General features: G+C 43.9%; 1 protein-coding gene across 1 annotated transcript; it reads left to right on the top strand.

Moving 5' to 3' along the window:
- Positions 1–824: 824 nt before the first annotated feature.
- LOC121396874 (orexigenic neuropeptide QRFP-like) lies at positions 825–15,112 on the top strand. The gene is made up of 2 exons (XM_041572451.1): positions 825–989; positions 14,702–15,112. The coding sequence occupies exon 2, from the start codon at positions 14,702–14,704 to the stop codon at positions 15,110–15,112; it is 411 nt and encodes a 136-aa protein (XP_041428385.1). The 5' UTR covers positions 825–989.
- Positions 15,113–24,146: the final 9,034 nt, after the last annotated feature.

Here is a 24,146-nt window from a genome sequence, read left to right on the forward strand (position 1 = left end):
GATGGTGCCTATAGTAACAGTGGGATAATAGTCTCTGGGAAGGGAGTGTGACGTGGGGTAGCAGGTATAGTAGGGAGAGATGGTGCCTATAGTAACAGTGGAATAATAGTCTCTGGGAAGAGAGTGATGACTGAGGGATAGCAGGTATAGTAGGGAGAGATGGTGCCCATAGTAACAGTGGATAATAGTCTCTGGGAAGGGAGTGTGACTGTGGGATAGCAGGTATAGTAGGGAGAGATGGTGCCTACAGTAACAGTGGATAGGGAGTGTGCCTGTGGCATAGCAGGTATAGTAGGGAGAGATAGTGTCTATAGTAACAGTGGATAATAGTCTCTGGGAAGGGAGTGTGATTGTGGGATAGCAGGTATAGTAGGGAGAGATGGTGTCTATAGTAACAGTGGATAATAGTCTCTGGGAAGGGAGTGTGACTGTAGGATAGCAGGTATAGTAGGGAGAGATGGTGCCTATAGTAACAGTGGATAATAGTCTCTGAGACAGCAGGTATGGTGTCAAACATGAAGAACCTTCACCCAGATGACCCGTATTTGCAAAGCCAAAAATGAACTAAACGATGGACTCTACTCTAAGGGTTAAGATACAAATCCAGGTAGAAGACGTATCTGCTGATTACATTCTCCTATTGTTTACTGTGTAAAGTGAGCAAATAAACAGAGCTTGTTATCCATCCATTTCTGAACTGGTTCCTGACTCATATACTACAGCCAATCACAGGAGCCAAAGCCCGGGCTTGAGCCTTGAGTACAGTAACTATCCGCCATGCCAATGGGATCCCAGTGTGTGGAATGCAGGCCACTAATTCCGGCCATTACAGCCCCAGGGACTGACGTTACAATTAATCAGGGCTCTTGTTTAAAAGCTAAAGCCACGGACACAAGAGGCTTCACACACAGAAGGGAAGGAACCATAAAGATCACCCAACGGGCACATCCTTATAAGAACCAAAATCTTCCGACCCTCCGCTGATCAAGGTAAGTAGAGGTTCTACACCCTGATCTTTATCTTATGAATGAGGAATATTAAACTATGTACAACAGGTAATAGAGATAAAGATGGAAAACTGCTCCAACTCCCGAGACCAATCCCAAGTTAAAGAGGTTCTACTAAAGGGATTATCCATCATTCCCACCAGTCCCTGCCCCAAGAGCTTACATGCTGTGACGGCACAATGTTCCCAGCCAGGCTGTCGTCAGTCTCACAGTGAGAGCGTTTCACAGCAGCACCCAGGGGTCTCTTCACACAAACTTCATATAAGAGACACCACCCCTGGAATTCACACTGCCGATATATATAGAGATATCTGAATGTAGTGACAGGAGTCATTGATAATTGCCTGAAACTGAAAAACTCATTTTCAAGACATTGTTTGGTAAAATAGGTGTTTAATTATAAATGTATATACAGCTGTGCATCAAGCAGGCTAGAACGGCACCCGATAGAGTGAACCAATGTAAAGCATGAGAAGTCTTGTAGTGTCTGGGAACACTATTGTAATTATATAGTACAAACTGTGTGTGTCAGTGGTGTGACTGCTAGGCTGAGATATCTGCACTTCTTTCTGTTAGTGATACAAGCTTTGGGATAGTAGGTATAGTAGTGAGAGATGGTGTCTATAGTAACAGTGGATAATAGTCTCTGGGAAGGGAATGTGACTGTGGGATAGCAGGTATAGTAGGGAGAGATGTGTCTATAATAACAGTGGATAATAGTCTCTGGGAAGGGAGTGTGACTGTGGGATAGCAGGTATAGTAGGGAGAGATGTGTCTATAGTAACTGTGGATAATAGTCTCTGGGAAGGGAGTGTGATTGTGGGATAGCAGGTATAGTAGGGAGAGATGGTGCCTATAGTAACAGTGGGATAATAGTCTCTGGGAAGGGAGTGTGACTGTGGGATAGCAGGTATAGTAGGGAGAGATGGTGCCTATAGTAACAGTGGATAATAGTCTCTGGGAAGGGAGTGTGACTGTGGGATAGCAGGTATAGTAGGGAGAGATTGTGCCTATAGTAACAGTGGATAATAGTCTCTGGGAAGGGAGTGTGACTGTGGGATAGCAGGTATAGTAGGAGAGATGGTGTCTATAGTAACAGTGGGATAATAGTCTCTGGGAAGGGAGTGTGACTGTGGGATAGCAGGTATAGTAGGGAGAGATGGTGCCTATAGTAACAGTGGATAATAGTCTCTGGGAAGGGAGTGTGACTGTGGGATAGCAGGTATAGTAGGGATAGATGGTGTCTATAGTAACAGTGGGATAATAGTCTCTGGGAAGGGAGTGTGACTGTGGGATAGCAGGTATAGTAGGGAGAGATGGTGCCTATAGTAACAGTGGATAATAGTCTCTGGGAAGGGAGTGTGACTGTGGGATAGCAGGTATTGTAGGGAGAGATGGTGTCTATAGTAACAGTGGATAATAGTCTCTGGGAAGGGAGTGTGACTGTGGGATAGTAGGTATAGTAGGGAGAGATGGTGCCTATAGTAACAGTGGATAATAGTCTCTGGGAAGGGAGTGTGACTGTGGGATAGCAGGTATAGTAGGGAGAGATGGTGTCTATAGTAACAGTGGATAATAGTCTCTGGGAAGGGAGTGTGACTGTGGGATAGCAGGTATAGTAGGGAGAGACTGCTGCTTGTAAACTTTACACAATTCACTTTAATATAGAAGTAACTTGATTTTAGGTTTTGTTGCCCTTTATAAATGATTGTCTTTCACATTCTGTTTGACTGATTCACCCCAGAGCCTACAGACAGCAGAATAAACAGCATGAGGGTAGAACAGACGCACGGCCAATCCCGTGATGTATACGTGCGAGTAACAGGCGCAAGGGAAACACACACATTAATATTTAACTGGGCCGCTGGCCTTTCAGCCTGTAGTTTTACAGGAACACAAAGCAAATGCTCATTACCTGGAAATTGGCCCATAAAGCACAACAGACACATAGACAGTAACACAGAGTTGACAATTTAAGGGAATCTCATATTCCCAGAAGTGTCGGGTTCTGGTTGTAGAGAATCTGCCCAGGCCAGAGATGCTCATTAGGAGACGGAGTAGTGGCCATATACAAATAAATGGAGTCCATTATGTATAACCCCCTATTAATATCCTGTTGTTCTGTACCTTTAAGGGCCCTTTTTAATCCAGGCTTGAGCCTTCCAGCAGCAGCGAGATTCTGTTTGCAGCAATGCAGTAAGGTGCAGCCTGCAAGATAAAGATAAAGGTTACTGAGCAATGAGTAGGAAAGGGGAATGTAAAGCACAAGCAGGAGACAGTGACCTTATATGAGAATAAGTGAGAGCAAAACATGGCGTTACTTTCCTATGACACCTGTGATGTTTTAATTGGCTGCTGAAGCCCGAGCTGGCGGTTGCCTCTCACTTCGTTAATTCCCCCAGCAGGGGGTTCTGCCAGTCTGTGTGTCTGCATTCGAATAAACAGACTTTGTTGTTGGGGGAAATAAACAGATTTAAAGTTCAGGAGAGAATGTTCGTTGGCAGGTAGTTGAAGTCAGACACCAGCCGGGTAGTGGCAAGGGTTTAGGAAGCACAGTATAGGGGTGTGGCCTACTAGCTGCTTACACCAGCAGTGCCGAAGGATAGGATCATATGGAAATCTGGACAGCATGTCTTCACTCATAAATCCCAATATGTAAGGGCTCATCTCCATGTCTCCATCCTTAGTAAGGGTTCTTCACCATGTCTCCACCATAGTAAGTGTTCATTTCCATCCATAGTAAGTGTTCATCTCCATGTCTCCATCCATAGTAAGGGTTCTTCTCCATCCATAGTTAAGTGTTCATCTCCATGTCTCCATCCATAGTAAGGGTTCTTCTCCATGTCTCCTTTCATAGCTCCCAAGATAGAAGGGTTAATCTGCCTCCACCCATAGCTCCCAAGATGTAAGGGTTTAACTCCATGTCTCCATCCATAGCTCCCAAGATGTAAGGGTTCATTTGCATGTGTCCATTCATAGCTCCTAAGATGTAAGGTTTCAACTCCATGTCTCAATCCATAGCTCCCAAGATAGAAAGGTTAATCTGCATGTCTCCACCCATAGATCCCAAGATGTAAAGGTTCATCTGCATGTCTCCATCCATAGCTCCCAAGATGTAAGGATTCATTTTCAAGTCTCAACCAATAGCTTCTAAGATATATGGGTTCGTTTCAATCACTCCACCCATAGCTCCCAAGATATAAAGGTTATCTCCATGTCTCCACCCATAGCTCCCAAGATATAATGGTTCATCTGCATGTCTCCATCCATAGCTCCCAAGATGTAAGGGTTCATTTCCATGTCTCCACTCATAGCTCCCAAGATATAAGGGTTCATCTGCATGTCTCCATCCATAGCTCCCAAGATGTAAGGGCTCATCAACATGTCTCCACCCATAGCTCCAAAGATTTAAGGGTTCATCGACATGTCTCCATCCATAACTCCCAAGATGCAAGGGTTCCTCTGCATGTCTCCATCCATAGTTCCCAAGATGTAAGGGTTCAACTCTATGTCTCCATCCATAGCTGCCAAGATTTAAGGGTTCAACTGCATGTATCTATCCATAGCTCTCAAGGTATAAGGGTTCATCTGCATGTCTCCATCCATAGCTCCCAAGATGCAAGGGTTCATCAACGTCTCCACCTATAGCTCCCAAGATGCAAGGGTGCATCCGCATGTCTCCATCCATAGCTCCCAAGATATAAGGGTTCATCTGCATGTCTTATCCATAGATGCCAAGATGCAAGGGATCACCAAGTCCCTAGCCAAATTTCCTCAGAAAGAAGTTCATTAGCATAGCTCAACCAAACTGCCCCAAGATGAAGGAATGCATCTGCAGGTCTCCGCCCATAGCCCCAAGACAGAGAGAGAGGACTCATGGTCTTCTCACCCAAAGCTCCAAGGTTAAGAGTTTTGCCTTCATGTATCCAACCATAGCCCCAAGGCAGAGTAGTTCAGTCATGGTCTGTGGTGAATATATTAAGTTGGTTTCATCTACATGTCTCCACCCAGAGACCCAAAACAAAGGGGTTTATCCAACAGTTCTCTACCCAACAATGTAGAGGTCCATCTGAATGTCTCTAACCACATCTCCAAGATGGAGTAAATCATCTTAGGAGCTCATCTAAGAGCCCCAAGGTGCAGTTGGCTTAAAGTAGCAATATGGTTTTGTGGATTATTTTAGGGTTTTAGCAAAGTGTCTGAAGAACCCAACAACAATGGGGCAAAACATTAGAGGGAGTCAAGCTGGCTCACTCTGGCAGTGAGAACATATTCTTACTTCATGATCCGTACAGATGATGGCTTTTATCTTCCAGTTTCCATTCTGCTGTACAGTAGGCCTGTCAGCTGCACTGCTGCGTACGACTCCCCAATGACTCCCACAAGGTCCCTACATTATAAGCAGGAGCTGAAACCAACAGCCTAAAATGCAATTTAAGCAACGGAATTCAGTTGCGGCGAGGGAAGTTTTTCCAGCTCACTTATCATTAGTTTTCTCTCGCTCCTTAATAGCATTACTGCACCTTTATGGCTGCTGGAAGGAAAAACATCATTATATTGAGCTTTAATGGGCGCTTCCCGGCAAATGAACATCTGTGCCGCTCTCTTTCTGACGATTTACCGGGTTTGTTGGAAACTTCAGGAAAGAGAGCGGCATTATCCCCCCTGCAGAGCAGTCGTCAGTCTAAAAAGCCAGGGGAGGGGGTGAATTCTTCAGGGTTGGGGAGGCCACCAATAGAAGGCTTTCCATGGGAGAGCTCCATCTTCCCTCTGGTCCCTTATTGGGAAAGCTAAACATCCTTAAAGCAAGATCTGATAATTTAAGGGCCGGTTCTGGTTCTACAGAACCTGCCCAGGCCAGAGCTGCTGATCATAGGCCAATAACTGTAGTATATTCGGTAAAAACCAGTAAACTATATGGCTATGTTGTGTACCTCTTCTAATAGAGCATGGTCCAAAAGTCAATGTAGATTCCAAAAAATTCCTATTGCATTAAGTCAAAATCATTCCCAGTAGTCTGATCCCAAATAGACCCCCAGTCCAAGGGCCATGTCATTAGGTGGGATCAAGCAAAAACACAAGCTGAGTAAAGGGGCCCGAATGATGTAAAAAGTAGAAGAACTTTATTAGGACATATTCAAGCCTGACGCGTTTTGTGCCAAAGATGGGCACTTACTTAGAGGCTATGACAAAGTGCCCACTTTTGGCACGAAATACGTCAGTAAGTCTACCCAGCTTGTGTTTTTATTTGGTAAAAAAAAAAACTAAAAACCAGGGGAGGGGGGTGAATTCTTCGGGTTTGGGGAGGCCACCAATAGAAGGCTTTCCATGCGATAGCTCCATGCACCATACTTGAATATGGCCTCTCTGGTCCCTTTTTGGGGACAAAATCTGATAATTTAAGGGCTGGTTCTGGTTCTACAGAATCTGCTCAGGCCAGAGCTGCTCGTCATATGCAAATAAATGTAGTAAATTAGGTTAAACCCCCCCTAAGAAGCCATCGGTTTGACTGAGGGCCTCTTGAATCCAGGCATGAGCCTTCCAGCAGCAGTGAGTTTTTGTTTGCAGCAATGCAGTAGGGTGAAGCCTGCAAGATAAAGATAAAAGTTATTGAGCAACATTGGAAATTTCAAGAAGGGGTGCCACTGGTTTCTTTTTGGGGGACACTAAGCCTCCCTAAATCATTATTCTCCATCTATGGGGGAAGGAGCTTATTGTAGGGATCATGCAAAGCTTTGGCACAGTAACAAGAATCCAGTGAGTCTCTCTCCGTCCTTAAATCTAAAATCAATGCTCTAATGAAGTGAAAGCTCCCAGCTCCCAACAACCCCCCGCTCATAGAAATACATGCACAGCAGGAGGCAGTTTTGCTGCTCAGTTCTCGATAGTGAAAGCACCAAAAGGGAGGCGAAGGGTTAACAGCAACATATTATATGAACCACTGCCGCATGGTGATCTATCAGAGCTTTATCGGTGCTTTATGTAAACCCCAGCACTTGTATGGGGGGACGGCAATTTATCAGCCGACAATCAGCCGCTGCGTGTGAATTGTGCATAAGCAGCACTGGCACAGATAATTAGGAACTTAAAGGGAAATTATACACTATTGATAAGTAATTCATTATCAGCCAATTCATTTCCCTTAAATAGACAGTAACACATGAGGCCAGAGCTTGGTGCTTGTACAGAGCAAGAACTGTGTTTATAGATATGGGTGGGAGCTGCCGCCAATACTGGGTATAGCTTATTGTGTGCCCAGAACATTCCTTCTCTGTATATTTGTATTTATACATATGGGAGGAGGAGGTGCCATATTGATTCCCTTAGACAGTACAGTATGAGGGTATAGCTTATTGTGTGCCCAGAACATTCCTTCTCTGTATATTTGTATTTATACATATGGGAGGAGGTGCCATATTGATTCCCTTAGACAGTACAGTATGAGGGTATAGCTTATTGTGTGCCCAGAACATTCCTTCTCTGTATATTTATACATATGGGAGGAGGTGCCATATTGATTCCCTTAGACAGTACAGTATGAGGGTATAGCTTATTGTGTGCCCAGAACATTCCTTCTCTGTATATTTGTATTTATACATATGGTAGGAGGGAGGTGCCATATTGATTCCCTTAGACAGTACAGTATGAGGGTATAGCTTATTGTGTGCCCAGAACATTCCTTCTCTGTATATTTGTATTTATACATATGGGAGGAGGTGCCATATTGATTCCCTTAGACAGTACAGTATGAGGGTATAACTTATTGTGTGCCCAGAACATTCCTTCTCTGTATATTTGTATTTATACATATGGGAGGAGGTGCCATATTGATTCCCTTAGACAGTACAGTATGAGGGTATAACTTATTGTGTGCCCAGAACATTCCTTCTCTGTATATTTGTATTTATACATATGGGAGGAGGTGCCATATTGATTCCCTTAGACAGTACAGTATGAGGGTATAGCTTATTGTGTGCCCAGAACATTCCTTCTCTGTATATTTGTATTTATACATATGGGAGGAGGTGCCATATTGATTCCCTTAGACAGTACAGTATGAGGGTATAGCTTATTGATTCCCTTAGACCAGTGATCCCCAACCAGTAGCTCGTGAGTAACATGTTGCTCTCCAACCCCTTGGATGTTGCTCTCAGTGGCCTCAAAGCAGGTCATTATTTTTGAATTCCAGGCTTGGAAGCAAGTTTTAATTGCATACAAATTAAGTATAGTGCCAATTAGAGCCTCCTCTAGGCTGCCAGTCCACATAAGGGCTACCAAAATCACAGCCCTTATTTAGCACCCCAGGAACTTTTTTCATGCTTGTGTTGCTCCCCAACTCTTTTTACATTTGAATATGGCTCACGGGTAAAAAAGGTTGGGGACCCCTGCCTTAGACAGTAGGGGGGCAGTCAACATGACAGCTCTTATCGATATATGAATACAAATAGTTTCTGCATTATATATATATATATATATATATATATATATATATATATATATATATATACATACACACACGTCATTCTTTAACTGGAAACTATTGGTGAGATTTTTTTCCTTAACCACTGAAGCTCTGGAAACTATATCCCAAGCTCAGTAAGGCTGGCACATAAGTGGTTAAACCTCCTTCCTCGGCAGCATCACAAAATGAAGTAGACGAGTCTCAAGCGGTTTAGAAAAGCCTCCCGGCACCTTGGGAAGGGATTGCTGAGCGCTCACTATATTAAATACATGCCAGAAACCACAATCTTCTAAATGTCAGCCTGTGTGAGGGAAAAGCAATGGGATCCAACTGCCAACTAGAGCCCTGTAACAACTGCAGCTTCAGGCTCTGATCCACCGCAGGGTCATCCTTTGGTTATGGGGGGCTTGATGCTCAGTAGACTCAACAGGGACTCCAGCAAGTGGGTGACTAGTTGGGGGGTCCCATCAAAATTGGGGGCTGGGAAAGAACCAACAGTCCTGAATTGCGTCCTGCAAAAGGGTGGTGGCTGTGTTTATAATGGGTAGAGGCGAAGCAAAGCTGGAGCACGTTCACTGCCCGATCATTGTCTGTGTTGAAATGATATTTATTTATCCAATGGGATTTGTTATGTTGTTACGTTGCCAGCTGCTAGGGTCAGCGCCCTTAGAAACCACAAAACAGGCAATGCTCAGTTGGAAATTCAGTGAAATTAACAGGAAAGCATAGTAGGGATATTTAGCTTAACAAACTGATTTTATTTTGCAACCTTTCATGATCTGAGATATTTTAGATGGGAATGGGTGCCACGCGGTACCACTGCCTCCCTAAAGAGTGGTACACTCCAATAACACCAGGTACCCCTAGTACTAACATAGGCCAGGACTAGGGATGGGCAAATAAATTCGGCAGGAGCCAATTCACTGCTAATTTCTGCGTTTCGCCACCACTGAATAAATTCACGAAAACTGCAGCGAAAATATGCCGGCGAAAAATGCAAATATAAAAAATTCTGGCCCTCATCAAAATAGCTGCGCGCATAAACATTGTCGTGCGTTAAAATACTTTGGACACCCATCGACTAATGTATTTGGCCAAAATTGGCTCACGTATAACAATTATCGCAGACATCTAAATTGATGCGCGGCAAAATTATTTTGACGGCCATTGACTTCAATGCGTTTCTAGAATTTTTCAGCTAAGATAAACAGGACAAATTCGCCACATCACTAGCCAGGACCAACACTGGAATCATGGGTAACTGTGAATTCTGACGAGAATTCCCATTTTACGGCCAAATAAAAAGTGCAATAAAAATGTATCAAAAGAGAAAGTAAAATATGAATGTAAGGACCAACTGCATTGCCGCAGGGCGATACGTTTCTGAATATCTAAATGAGCCATAATGAAGCACATGCGGATGGAGCTGCATCTCCTGTCTGCGGCGCATATAAAAAAGAAAGATATTTATATTATTAGAGAGTTTATTGCGCTCCGCTAGTGACGGCCTCCATACAGAGAGTTGCTGAATCCCGAATTTTTTTGGGATAGTCAGTCATAGATGACCAAATGAGATTATTGAATTACCATGACGCGGGCTTAATAGAGGCGCTGTTCCACACCTTGGATTTTATAGTGGCTATTATTGCCACCCATTTATCCTCAGGCACTGCCGTTACTCCTGTTTATCCGCACTTAGCCGTCTCCACTCTGATAGGTCACATGGACTGCACTGAGTATTATAAAGCACATTGCTCAGTGCCAGTAAGAGAGATGGATGATGTTGCCATCCCGGTGCAAGAACCTGCCATTAATATCATGGTGGCCAATGGATACTGGGCAATCTGATGGTTTGGTGCTACACTTTCTTGTCCTGGATATTCATGGAAGGACAGACTGAAAGCCAATGGGAAGGAGATATGGGAGATACGGTGCCATCTCTACCAGACATAAATAGAGGCTCTTCATTTATAGATTTATCTTTGCACACTGATGGAAATCATCCTTCCAATATCCCGATCCCGGCAACACCATCATCATGTTTTAGCTGGATCAACGCCGCACTGCAACTCATGTTTCCTATAGTGACCTCACAAGCACAGAGGAAAAATGTATAGAAATATTACGAGCCCCTTGGGGGCCATTCATCAATGAAATCCAGGGCACCAATCAGTGGAGCACTACATTCAGGGGGCAAAGGGGCCAAGAGACAAAAATCTGCGATTCGAGGGTCGTGATATGTTGATGAGCTTTTACCATAATTGTACCTAGCTAAGAGGATGAGGAGTATGGCTATGTTATTCTACCTGTTGGCAGGGCTAACCACCCAGAGGGGCCAGCTCATAGACTTGTTGGGAACATAAACCCAACTCCCTGTCACACTCACAGACTAGTTGGGCACCTAAAGCCAACTCCCTGTCCAGCTCATAGACATGTTGGTCACTTAAAGCCAACTCCCTGTCCAGCTCATAGACATGTTGGTCACTTAAAGCCAACTCCCTGTCCAGCTCATAGACGTGTTGGTCACTTAAAGCCAACTCCCTCTCCAGCTCATAGACTTTTTGGGAACATAAACCGAAATCCCTGTCCAGCTCATAGACTCGTGGACATTAAAAGCCAACTCCCAGTCCAGCTCATAGACTTGTTGATCACTTAAAGCCAACTCCCTGTCCAGCTCATAGACTTGTTGGGAATATATACCCAACTCCCTGTCCAGCTCATAGACTTGTTGGTGACTTAAAGCCAACTCCCTGTCTAGCTTATAGACTTGTTGATCACTTAAAGCCAACTCCCAGTCCAACTCATAGACTTGTTGGTCACTTAAAGCCAACTCCCAGTCCAGCTCATAGACTTGTTGGACATTTAAAGCCAACTCACAGTCCAGCTCATAGATTTGTTGGTCACTTAAAGCCAACTCCCTCTCCAGCTCATAGACTTGTTGGACATTTAAAGCCAACTCCCTCTCCAGCTCATAGACTTGTTGGACATTTAAAGCCAACTCCCTGTCCAGCTCAAAGACTTGTTGGACATTTAAAGCCAACTCCCTCTCCAGTTCATAGACTTGTTGGTCATTTAAACCCAACTCCCTGTCCAGCTCAGAGACTTGTTGGTCATGTAAAACCAACTCCCTGTTCAGCTCATAGACTTGTTGGGTATGTAAAGCCAACTCCATGTAAAACTACACATTCCAACAGGCTTTAGGAGAAGGGTTTGAGTTCAGCAGCAGCTAAGGTATTGGTTACAGGTGGAAAGTACAGAAAGCCTCTTAGCTCAAGGAAGGTCATTACATGCGCACTGCTGACCCTGGCGAGTAAAGGAGAAGCAGCTGATGAAGACGTACATTGCCAGAAGTCATCACGGATTATGAAGTTAGGCTCCCAGGGTAGCACATTGCCTTTGGTATTAGCAGATGAACCTTGTTTGATATTTAATGTGCTCCTGCAAAATAAATATATAAAGAAGCCCAGCAGAACCCGAGCATGTGAATCACTGTTTGTCTGCGTTTAGTGGATCTTGCATAACGGCAGCGCTCTGCACTGTGCTGGGCAGCAGAAAGGCTCCGCATGCATAAATAATGCATTTCATTTCCCTCTGTTTCAGGGCAGCAGCTTAAAAAATTAATAATCATTTTTTTCTCTTTTGGGTTTGTATATCTATTATTTCTCCCGGTTTGTGCTGAGTTGCAGAGAGTATAAACCAAGGAAGACCATGAATCAATGTCGGGGGAGGAAGGGGTGGAAGAACATAACTTTTTGGCAAGCGAGATTGTGCTCACGTCCTTGATAAAATTAGCATGGGCTGAAAAGACTCCATTTCGCCTCTAACGTTTGGATTTAATTACAATCTTATTATTTTATTTAATAGCATTGACTAATAGTGCTAACTATATCCAGTCCAGGGAGGAGGAGGCTGGGGGCTGTGATGTATTAAAGATACCAGCAGAACATGGAATGCAAGGCATTGATATTACAAAACAAAAATGGTTTGGATGTGGCTGTTAAGATATGTATTACTAAATTATATCAATTACAGGGGTTTTTGGGTAACCATTACACCTATTGCTATTGGCACCACTGAGCCAATCTTAATTTCCCTTCCTTACTTTATGCACCTCAATAAAAGACCCAAGACTGAAGGCTCCTCATCCTTTCTCCAGGTTGTTTTTTTTGCATCCCAACTACAGATCGAAGCAAATGATTGGACTGAAGTGTCCCGATGATTTGCTAAAGGAAAACATATTCCAAATAAATCCCTGGGCGACTATAGGTCGGATTGTGGTGTGATTTTTAAGTGCCAAAGCAGAATCACTACCTATGAGTGATTAATCAACGTTTATGTACATGTTTGTTCATGGTGTTACCACATGGTTTCTGTAGTGATTACCAACTTCTAGTGACAACTGCAAGGTCAGAGAGAAGGACTGTATGTGGCTCTCAGAATCAAATAAGAACTCACCCCAAATCTCCCCCTAACTGGCCTTCAGACTGGGCCCCTTAACTCATAACAAGGTTACAGATATATAGAAACATTGGGGTAACAGTCACCCTGCTATAGTTCCAGGGGTACCCAGGGTATAAATAAACACTCACCCAAATCTCCCCCTAACTGGCCTTCAGACTGGGCCCCTTAACTCATAACAAGGTTACAGATATATAGAAACATTGGGGTAACAGTCACCCTGCTATAGTTCCAGGGGTACCCAGGGTATAAATAAACACTCACCCAAATCTCACCCTAACTGACCTTCAGACTGGGCCCCCTTAGCTCATAACAAGGTTACAGATATATAGAAACATTGGGGTAACAGTCACCCTGCTATAGTTCCAGGGGTACCCAGGGCACAAATAAACACTCACCCCAAATCTCCCCCTAACTGACCTTCAGACTGGGCCCCCTTAGCTCATAACAAGGTTACAGATATATAGAAACATTGGGGTAACAGTCACCCTGCTATAGTTCCAGGGGTACCCAGGGTATAAATAAACACTCACCCAAATCTCACCCTAACTGACCTTCAGACTGGGCCCCCTTAGCTCATAACAAGGTTACAGATATATAGAAACATTGGGGTAACAGTCACCCTGCTATAGTTCCAGGGGTACCCAGGGCACAAATAAACACTCACCCCAAATCTCCCCCTAACTGACCTTCAGGCTGGACCCCCTTAGCTCATAACAAGGTTACAGATATATAGAAACTTTGGGGTAACTGTCACCCTGCTATAGTTCCAGGGCACAAATAAGCACTCACCCCAAATCTCACCCTAACTGACCTTTATGCTGGGCCCCCTTAGCTCATAACAAGGTTACAGATATATAGAAACTTTGGGGTAACAGTCACCCTGCTATAGTTCCAGGGGTACCCAGGGCACAAATAAACACTCACCCCAAATCTCCCCCTAACTGACCTTCAGGCTGGGGCCCCTTAGCTCATAACAAGGTTACAGATATATAGACACATTGGGGTACCAGTCACCCTGCTATAGTTCCAGGGGTACCCAGGGCACAAATAAACACTCACCCCAAATCTCCCCCTAACTGACCTTCAGGCTGGGCCCCCTTAGCTCATAACAAGGTTACAGATATATAGAAACATTGGGGTAACAGTCACTCTGCTATAGTTCCAGGGGTACCCAGGACACACAAGCTCTCACCCCAAATCTCCCCCTAACTGGCCTTCAGGCTGAGCATTCTGGTGTATCTAGAGGAAAAAATATGAACTCTTTCCAACCATTATAGGCTAAAGTTTGGTCACATTTAATGCAGTAAAAGCACAATGACCATACTGAATCCTTTCACGTCTGTATCTAATCGGGAGAATTGTGTGCAAAGCAATCTTGAGAAGTGGTAAATAATTGAAGAAATCATTGTTTCCCTGTAATATTTCCACCCTTAAATGAGGCCTTCGCACAAGCAGCGAGATCTGTCAGAATGACTTCTAAACAATCAATGGATCAGTCCATGGTTGCAGATCGAAGACCCAGGTAAACCATGGGTGGGATGAAGCACATGCTGCTTCAGTCTGATCAGGGGCAAAGTGAGGGCAATGGATAGGTCTATATCTAGAATGGTTGAGATAACGCCTACTGGTCAATAGCAATCATGAAGTTACCTTATTTTAGATGGTATCTGGTAATTCCCTTTATAAAGACTCTCTCTGTGCTAGAGTTCAATAGCTTAAGTGCTTAAATCAATCATTATTCTCCATGTTAACGTTTAGTTTCTCTCTACAGATGAGAGGGAGCTACGGAATATCTGTTTTGGTTCTACTAAGCCTGGGATATACCTTCGCCCTGCAGGACAGCAGAGAGCAAACCGACCCTTGGGAGATAATTCGCCTTCTACGGATGCTGCCCGACGGGGAGGAGAACATCGCAGGGTGGTACCCTTCAGCACCCAAACAGAAGAAGACTACAGACCCAGCGTCTCTGTTCAGTGTGGCCAAAGAATTGCAGGGCTTTGGGAAGGAGAGGGCAGGCTTCAGATTCCGGTTTGGGAGGCAAGAGGAAGGAGATGAGCTTGAAGACTTTAAGAAGGAAGAAGAGGAGAAGCGAGGAGGAACCGCGTTGGGATCACTGGCAGAGGAGCTTAATGGATACAACAGGAAAAAAGGAGGCTTCAGTTTCAGATTCGGAAGAAGATAAAGAGATGGGAAGCCAAAACTGACATGGGAACGCAATGCCAGTTAGATTATATATATATATCTCGTGCACCGTATTAGCACCCAAAGAAACAAGAACTGCCTGGGGAAACACCTATCGTTAAATATCACCCACCCCTTATAAGTGACAATAATTTACTCGGAATCATAGCGACCCCCACATTGTACAAGCATGTCATGTTTCATGTCTACAGTCATTGATGTAAATACGGGGAGACAATTGCACCCTATATAAATACATGTTAATAATAATAAAGGTGCGTCTTTATCTAAATGTTCTGGCTTGTGTAACGCGTGGCTGGCTGACGGTACTTTCCAACAAACTATGGACTTGAATGTAAAATCCCCAAGACCCCCCTAATGACATCACACTTCAATACCAATAAAATAACATGAGGCTCACTTTTAACTCATGAGTTTCCCATGTAAGGGAATTAGCTTGATATCTGCTAAAGGGTGCTCAACAGGCTCCATGCACACTTACCTGGAGCAAAGGCAGGGGTCCTAGAACTTACTGCATGACCTGACATAAGGGGTCTTCTTCATGCTATTACCTGTCTATGTGAGGCTGGAAACTCTTTCATCCCTCCAGCACAGAAGGGGAAGGGTGCACAGAAGCTTCTGATTGGAAAGTGTGGCCCCTGGACTGTTCTAGCAGAGAAAGGCATCTCCCTAGAGCAGTGGTCTCAGTCCAAGCCCCGCTTAAATGCCCAACCTGTAGTCAGATCCCTCCTTAGCTCAAAACAAGCATATAGCCATGTTGTAGGTCATTCCATCACAGGTTCAAGACTATCTAGTCCTCACCCCAAAACTCACCCTAACTGGTCTTTCAGGGTTATCTATGAGCATCAAGCTGAGCCCCCTGCCATTAACCCAAACCATCCGGGGGGAAGGGAGCTCAGACCCACAATTTGTAAACTGCTGCCCTAGAGCAGAGCTTCCCAAACCCTGGAGGAACCCTCCTAGTGAGGCTGAAAACAGTAGATAAGTTGGGTCCAGACTGCAATCCACTTATAGAGGGTGATTTATTATTTGCTGGGGTATAAGTCCTCCCTTAATTCATATCAAGTATAGGAAACATTGTTGTAATTGTTGCCCTTCAGTCATAGTTTCAAGAATAGACAGCATCTATGAGAGCACAGTCAGCCCAAATCTTTTCCTACCTGAGCCCCCTGCCACTAATTCAAGCCAGTATCAGACTGGGATGCCAGGGGCCCACCAGAAAACAGACCATGGGCCCACTTTCCAAACGATTATTCCTCCTCTCCTCTCTCAACCTTTTTATTCTCGTAGTCCTTTCTATTTATTTACTATATTCTTCCATTATTAAGCATTTTTCCCATAAAGAAATTGGGAATGACCATTAAATAGACTAAATGGTTAGAAACAAGAGGCCCGCCGACACCTGGGCCCACCGGGAGTCTTCCTGGTATCCAGAAGGGCCAGTCCAACACTAATTCAAGCTCTCCGAGGGGAGCGATGCCCAATGCTTTAGAGCAGAGCTTCCCAAAGGATGAGGCTGAACTGGGGGTCCAGACTAAGGGTTGTCAATTGCAACCTAGATAAATTTAAAGTCACGGAAAACTCTACTGTAGAGTGAGACTGCACAAACGGATGACTCTAAAGCTTTTACTGAACTACAAGATTATTGGCTGAGAGGTTGCTGGGAGTTATAAAAAGTGCCAGAGAACAGATGGAGACTTCTCTTCCCTAGGGCTGCCATTGCACAGTGTACTTACAGCAGGAACCTATTGGTGTGATTACCATATGAATTGTTCATGCATTATCAAATACACTTTGCCCCCCCACATCCCTCTCAAGCACTTCCAGTACATTGTACCAAAGGGAACTCAAGTGACTGCTAATTCTATGTGGTTGATAAGTAAATTTCTGTTTGACTTGATAAGTACAATAATGATGGAGTTGGCTTCCCCTGTGGATACAGCCTAAGTGCTTGGGGAATAGCTCTCTCGCCCTGGCCCGTGCATTACCCGCAGCTCGGCACCGTTGTGTTGTGCCGCTCCTTCTTCTCTATTAAAGGGGACGTCACGACGCAACTCAATGGAAAATGGGTTAATATGAGTCCTCGTGACTGTCTTTTGTGCTAAATACCATCGTCAAAGCAGCAGGCCCATCACGAGTTTATAGATAAAATAGAACAGCATTGCAATTGCTTGGAGTCAAGAAAGAAATTTTTCCCCCTCTGAGCAAATTGAAGAGACTTCAAATGGGGTTTTTCCGCCTTCCTCTGGGTCAACTAGCAGTTAGGCAGGTTATATATACAGTTGACTTAAGGTTGAACTTGATGGACATGTGTCAACTTAACTTACTAAGTAACTACAGTATGTAGCACAACACCAACAATGATTCTGATGCTTAAAGCCGCAGAACAGGAATAGCTAAACTGGGAACTAGACTTCTGCACCAGTACAGGTTCCACATGTGCAAGGACGGACCCCTAGATGTGTACAGTCAGGGTATATGGGGCATGATATACTATGGAGCCCTGGGAGGTTACACTTTATGGTTTGCTGTACCTCTGCCATGATCCTGGGCAAGACCTAGACCCGTATGGTGAAACCACGTCCCAGTCAGCCAATTGCCCTGCTGAACCCGGTTACCGTAGGCCGATAACATTCAAAATCAGTAGCTGCTCCGCCAGATAGAAATTCATTGTTGCCTGGTCGCAGAGCGAGCGATTATACTCCCATAGGAAACAATAAAACCTATTTCTAGCAGCCTCCGTGTAACTAATCTCCCCGCGTGACATCACATTAAGGGGAACTGTCAGCACCTCTTTCAGTCTCGGCTGTAAGACAAACTGCGGAACAGATATGGCTTCCAAGAACACAGAAATACTTCCTAGCACAACAAAGGCTCATTGATCATTAAATGCATTTACTTTAATGTGATTATCTGTATTTTCCATCTCTTTTTCCAGTGGCAGCAGGCAATAGTAGGGCAGATTTCAGTGAAAGGTGCTATATTGCCATATCGACCAATCAGCAGTTAGCTTTGATCAGTGGCGTAACAAGGAGTTCCACCATCTAAATGTATCAAACGATAACTGTATCTATCAATGATCTATCTGAAATAATCCACAATCTGCCTTTATCATCTACAGCTTACCTATATTCATTCTACTTGTATCTATATGTATTGATCTACAATCTATAAGTATCCATCTAGCTGTATCTTTCAAAAACAAACTCTATTAATGCCTCTATATATCGTTATCTATCGGTATTTATTTTACAATCTAATTCTTCTGATCAATGTCCTTTATCTATCAACAAACCTATATTTATTCTACCTGTATCTATCTGTATTGATCTACCAGCTAACAATCAAAGAATGCCTGTATCTATCTATCTAGGTCTATATATCGATATAGGTCTATCTATCTGTCTATCTAGTATTCCTCCATCTATGCAGGTCTATATATCCATCCATTTACAGTATGCATATCTATCCATCCCCCTACACATCTATCAATTCATGTCTATCCATCCATGTCTATCAATCCATTTATCTATGGATGTCTATTCATCCATCTATGCATGTCTACAAAGCCATTCATCTATGTATGTCTATACATTCACCCATACATGTCTATCCATCCATACATCCCTCCATCTATGCACAACTATCCATTCATCCACCTAAGCATGTCTATAGATCCATCCATCTATGTATTGCATGTCTATCCATTCATCCATACGTCTATACAGCCATCCATCTATCAATGCATGTCTATCCATTCATCCATACAGGTCTATCCATTCATCCATACAGGTCTATCCATCTGTCTATGCATGTATATCCATCAATTCATGTGTATTCATCTATCCACCTATACATGTATAACCATTCACCAATGCATGTCTATACATCCATCTATGTGTGGCTATCCATTCATCCATACAGCGATCCATCCATCTACGCATGTCTGTCCATCCATCCATTCATGTCTATACATCCATGTCTATACATCCATCCATCCAAGTTGTTTACATCCATCCATCCACCTATGCATGTCTATAGATCCATCCGCCTATGTACAGTATGTCTATCCATTCATCCATACGTCTATACAGCCATCCATCCACCAATGCATGTCTATCCATTCATCCATACAGGTCTATACATTAGTCTATGCATGTCTATCCATCAATTCATGTGTATCCATCCATCCATCCATCAGTACATGTCTATCCATCTATGCAGGTCTATCCATTCACCCATAAATGTCTATCCATCCATCCATCAATGCATGTCTATACATCCATCCACCTATACATGTCTATCTATCCACCTATACATGTATATGCATCCATCTATTCATGTATATGCAGCCATCTATTCATGTCTATCCATCAATTTACATCTATCCATCCATCTATGTATGTTTATCCATCCATCTATGCATATCTAACCATTCATCTATACATGTCTATCCATCTATACATGTCTATCCATCCATCTATATATGTCTATCCATCCATCTATGCATATCTATCCATACATGTTTATGCATTCATCTATGCATGTCTATCCATTCACCCATACATGTCTATCCATACTTCTATTCATCCATCCATCTATAAAGGTCTATCCATCCATCCATCCATCTATACATGTCTATCCATTCATCCACCTATGCATGTCTATTCATCCATCCACCAATGCAGCTCTATACATCAATGTCTATCTATCCACCTATGCATGTCTATCAATTCACCCATAAATGTCTATCCATACATCCATCTATCCATGTCTATCCATCTATCTATCCATGTCTATCCATCCATCTATAAACCTATGCATGTCTATAAATTCACCCATAAATGTCTAGCCATACATCCACCCATGCATGTCTATCCATCCATCCATGCATGTCTATCTATACATCCATACATTTATCAAGGTCTAGCAATTCATCAGATACATGTCTATCCATCTATCTATGCACAACATCCATTCATCCACGTATGCATGTATACAGATCCATCTATGTACAGTATGTCTATCAATTCATCCATACGTCTATACATGTATATCCATCCACCTATGCATGACCATCCATCTACCAATGCATCTCTATACATCTATGTCTATCCATCCCCCTACGCATGTCTATCCATACATCCATCTATGCATGTCTATCCATCAATCAATCAATGTCCATCCATCCATCTATGCGTGTCTATCAATCCATCCACCAATGCATTTGTATCCATCCATCCATGCAGGTTTACCCATCCAACCATCTATGTATATTTATCTATCTCTCTATCATCTTATATCTACCGCTATCAATCTACCATCTATCTGTATCAGTATATGTGTATATATCAGCAAGTGATCCATGACTTTATCTACCCCTTAGCTTTATTTATTCTATCTGTATCTATTGCATTGATCTTCCTATCTATCAGTCTATGTTGACCAATCAATCATCTGCTTGTATTTCTCTATGATCTACCTGTCTCTGCCTGTATCTTTCATTCTCCCTGTATCAGGCCACCCATTTCTATCTGCCTTCATCTACTGTATCTGTTATATATACGTGTGTGTGTGTGTGTGTGTGTATATATATATATATATATATATATATATAAATCTATCTGTTGACATCAAAGCATCTGCCTCTCTCCACATTTAAATGTACCTTCAAGGTAAAGCAATGTCGCTTATGAGCCAGATAAATAGGATTACATTGCAGGGCCAGCACACAAAGGTTAAATCTAACGGCTTATTAAACGCACCAGTGAACGGCTAATGCATCTCTAACACAAAAAGTAGCAGAGTAAAAAAAATCAGGTGCAGCAGAATGTTCCTGAAAGAATTTCTATATTCAGCTTGACTCTTATCGGCCTCACTCGTGTCTCGTTCTCGCACCTCTGGAGATCCAGGGGCTGGATCGAATGCATTGGCCGCGGCATCACAAAGTAAACTGAGCAAAACGCGTCGGATTGATAAAATAATTACCTGACTTGTGGAAACGTGGAGGAGTCTGCTTTTCTGTCTCTTAATATAAAGCCCTACAAATTAGAACAGATGAAGAAGGAACACAGTCAGTGTAGCATAGGGAATTTGTGCAGAGTATAAATACAATATAGGTTGGCATCCAAGCACTTGTCATTTGCACTGGTCACTACGTTTCAAAGTCTGTGGCTTTTAGGGGTTGTTTATACAGAGCTCATTGTCTTTAAACAAATTATCCTGTTTATAAGGGGAGTGATGGTGGGGGTTAAGGGATAAAAGAGCCATCAACCTAAAACCACTTTCTTTCTTAAGTGGCCCTACAGTGACTGTTACAGCCAGACTAACCCATCTGGTGCTGCCAGACAGACTGGGTATTTTCAGACAACTCAGTGTGACATTCCCCATCGGCAAGTGCAAAATATATATCCCGCTCTATCACCCTGTCTGGCCAAAATTGTACAAAAACGGCGTCCCAACAGGCTGATATATTATTGAAGGGAGATAAATGTGCAAAAAGAAATGGTTGCCTCAGGAACCTCACACAGGCAAAACGCTGAATATGGAAATTCTTTCAGAAGAAAATTACAACCGCATAAAAACACAACATTATCTCTAACATGATTCTTATTGATGCCTGGCGATTTAGAAAGTCAGACGCACCAAGCCGAGACTTCGGGTAAAGGAGAAGTACAGCTGAAAGTAAATGTGCTGGGAACAGTCTGAAAAATGTGGAAATATTTCGATGCATTGATGCCTCGGCAGATATTTTACATTAGGAAGGGTAGAGCAGTCCTACAGACTACAGTATAAATGCAATATCTAAAGACCCACTCGCAAATCTTTCTCTGTAATGTGCCATTTATTTGCACCAGAGGCCTTTGTATAGGGAGGAGAGCAAAGCACCGGAGGAAACCAGAGCACCCGGAGGAAACCAAAGAACCCAGAGCACCCGGAGGAAACCAGAGCACCCGGAGGCAACCAGAGCACCCGGAGGAAACCAAAGAACCCGGAGGAAACCAGAGCACCCAAAGGAAACCAGAGCACCCAAAGGAAACCAGAGCACCCAAAGGAAACCAGAGCACCCGGAGGAAACCAGAGCACCCGGAGGCAACCAGAGCACCCGGAGGCAACCAGAGCACCCGGAGGAAACCAAAGAACCCGAAGGAAACCGAAGAACCCGGAGGAAACCAGAGCACCCGAAGGAAACCAGAGCACCCGAAGGAAACCAGAGCACCCGAAGGAAACCAGAGCACCCGGAGGAAACCAGAGCACCCGGAGGCAACCAGAGCACCCGGAGGCAACCAGAGCACCCGGAGGCAACCAGAGCACCCGGAGGAAACCAAAGAACCCGGAGGCAACCAGAGCACCCGGAGGAAACCAAAGAACCCGGAGGAAACCAAAGAACCCGGAGGAAACCAAAGAACCCGGAGGAAACCAGAGCACCCGGAGGAAACCAAAGAACCCGGAGGAAACCAAAGAACACGGAGGAAACCAGAGCACCTGGAGGAAACCAAAGAACCTGGAGGAAACCAAAGAACTCGGAGGAAACCAAAGAACCCGGAGGAAACCAAAGAACCCGGAGGAAACCAGAGCACCCGGAGGAAACCAGAGCACCCGGAGGAAACCAGAGCACACGGAGGAAACCAGAGCACACGGAGGAAACCAGAGCACCCGAAGGAAACCAGAGCACCCGGAGGAAACCAGAGCACCCATGAAACCCTACCCATTCCCTAACTTGAGTGTTATTCAGAAACACAAGAGCGTAAAGTAATGATGTACTTACCTACACAGTGGCGTAACTATAGAGAAAGCAGACCCCCACAGTCATGGGGGGTACTGGGGAACAGGAGGGTCCGACTGTGGGGTCTGCTTCCTCTAAAGTTACTATCTAGCCCCGACAATTAGGACCCGCTGCAAAATATCCACAGTGGCCAGGCTTGCGGGGGCAGCAAAAAGGAGGTGAAGGAGAGGGGAAGGGAGGTAAGGGGGCGCTCTGGCCTCTCTGAATGTTTGCTTTACACTGCATTGTTACACCGCTGGGTATACAAATACAGGAATGGTTCTATAGACTGCCATTCAAGGCTCATTAGCCTACATGTGCCCAAGACATTGGCATTCTCAGTAAATATCACTGGAACCTGCTTGGTTGAAGACTGCATGGGTTTCACATGTATGGTACATGGCCAAGAGAACCACAACACTGGACCAACCTATCACAAGCTGTAATGTTTGACAAGAGATAAAAACTATGAAAATATATTTCTCCAGGCTCTGAGAATAACGAAGAACGGCTTTGAAGAACTCATTAACAGGCACCAACCATTAAGAGCCTCACTGGCACTCACCATGGTGAGATTTTATATAGAGTCTGCCCCCAGGACTCTGAGCAAGAATAAGAGGCAGATGCACCCAGGGCCATTTTGATTACTTAATGAAACGCTCCACTGCTTACTTTTTAAGCATCAGGGAAGATCACGGAGGAGCCGCATTGTAAGTGTAGAGAGTGCCATAGTGCTCTCTGCACTAGAAGACCCAAAATTCCGGCTCTTCAATTTACCAGGAGAGTCATCTTGCCACCCCTGGTAACTTGCTGAGCGCTGCCAACAGAGGCGAGTTTTTCAACAGCAGTGCCACTGGAGGAACCAGAATGAATACTATTTCACCTTAATTCAATTCACAGTTTCTAAGTCCGGTTGGCATAATTTTTGGCATTCGGCGTGATGCGAGTGGCTGATTTCGGTTAAGCCTCAGCGATGGGCTTATTGACACATGGCATTGTGGGAACCCTGGTTTTGCATCAATAGGTGCTGCCATTTGGAACAATAAGCAGGAGGAAAGCTTGTACAAAGTCTAGACAGCAAGTTCAGTAGTGAAAAGATCCAGTGTAGAGTCTAACTGGCACTCTTGGCATCAAGCTGGAACTCTCAGCACCGAGAAGATCCTATGTAAAGCCTCAATGCCCATCTCAGCAGTGAGAAGATCCAAAGTAAAGTCTCAGTGGCCCTCTCATCAGTGAGAAGATCCAAAGT

The sequence above is a fragment of the Xenopus laevis genome, chromosome 8L, assembly GCF_017654675.1.
Source record: "Xenopus laevis strain J_2021 chromosome 8L, Xenopus_laevis_v10.1, whole genome shotgun sequence".
Classification (NCBI taxonomy): Eukaryota; Metazoa; Chordata; class Amphibia; order Anura; family Pipidae; genus Xenopus; species Xenopus laevis.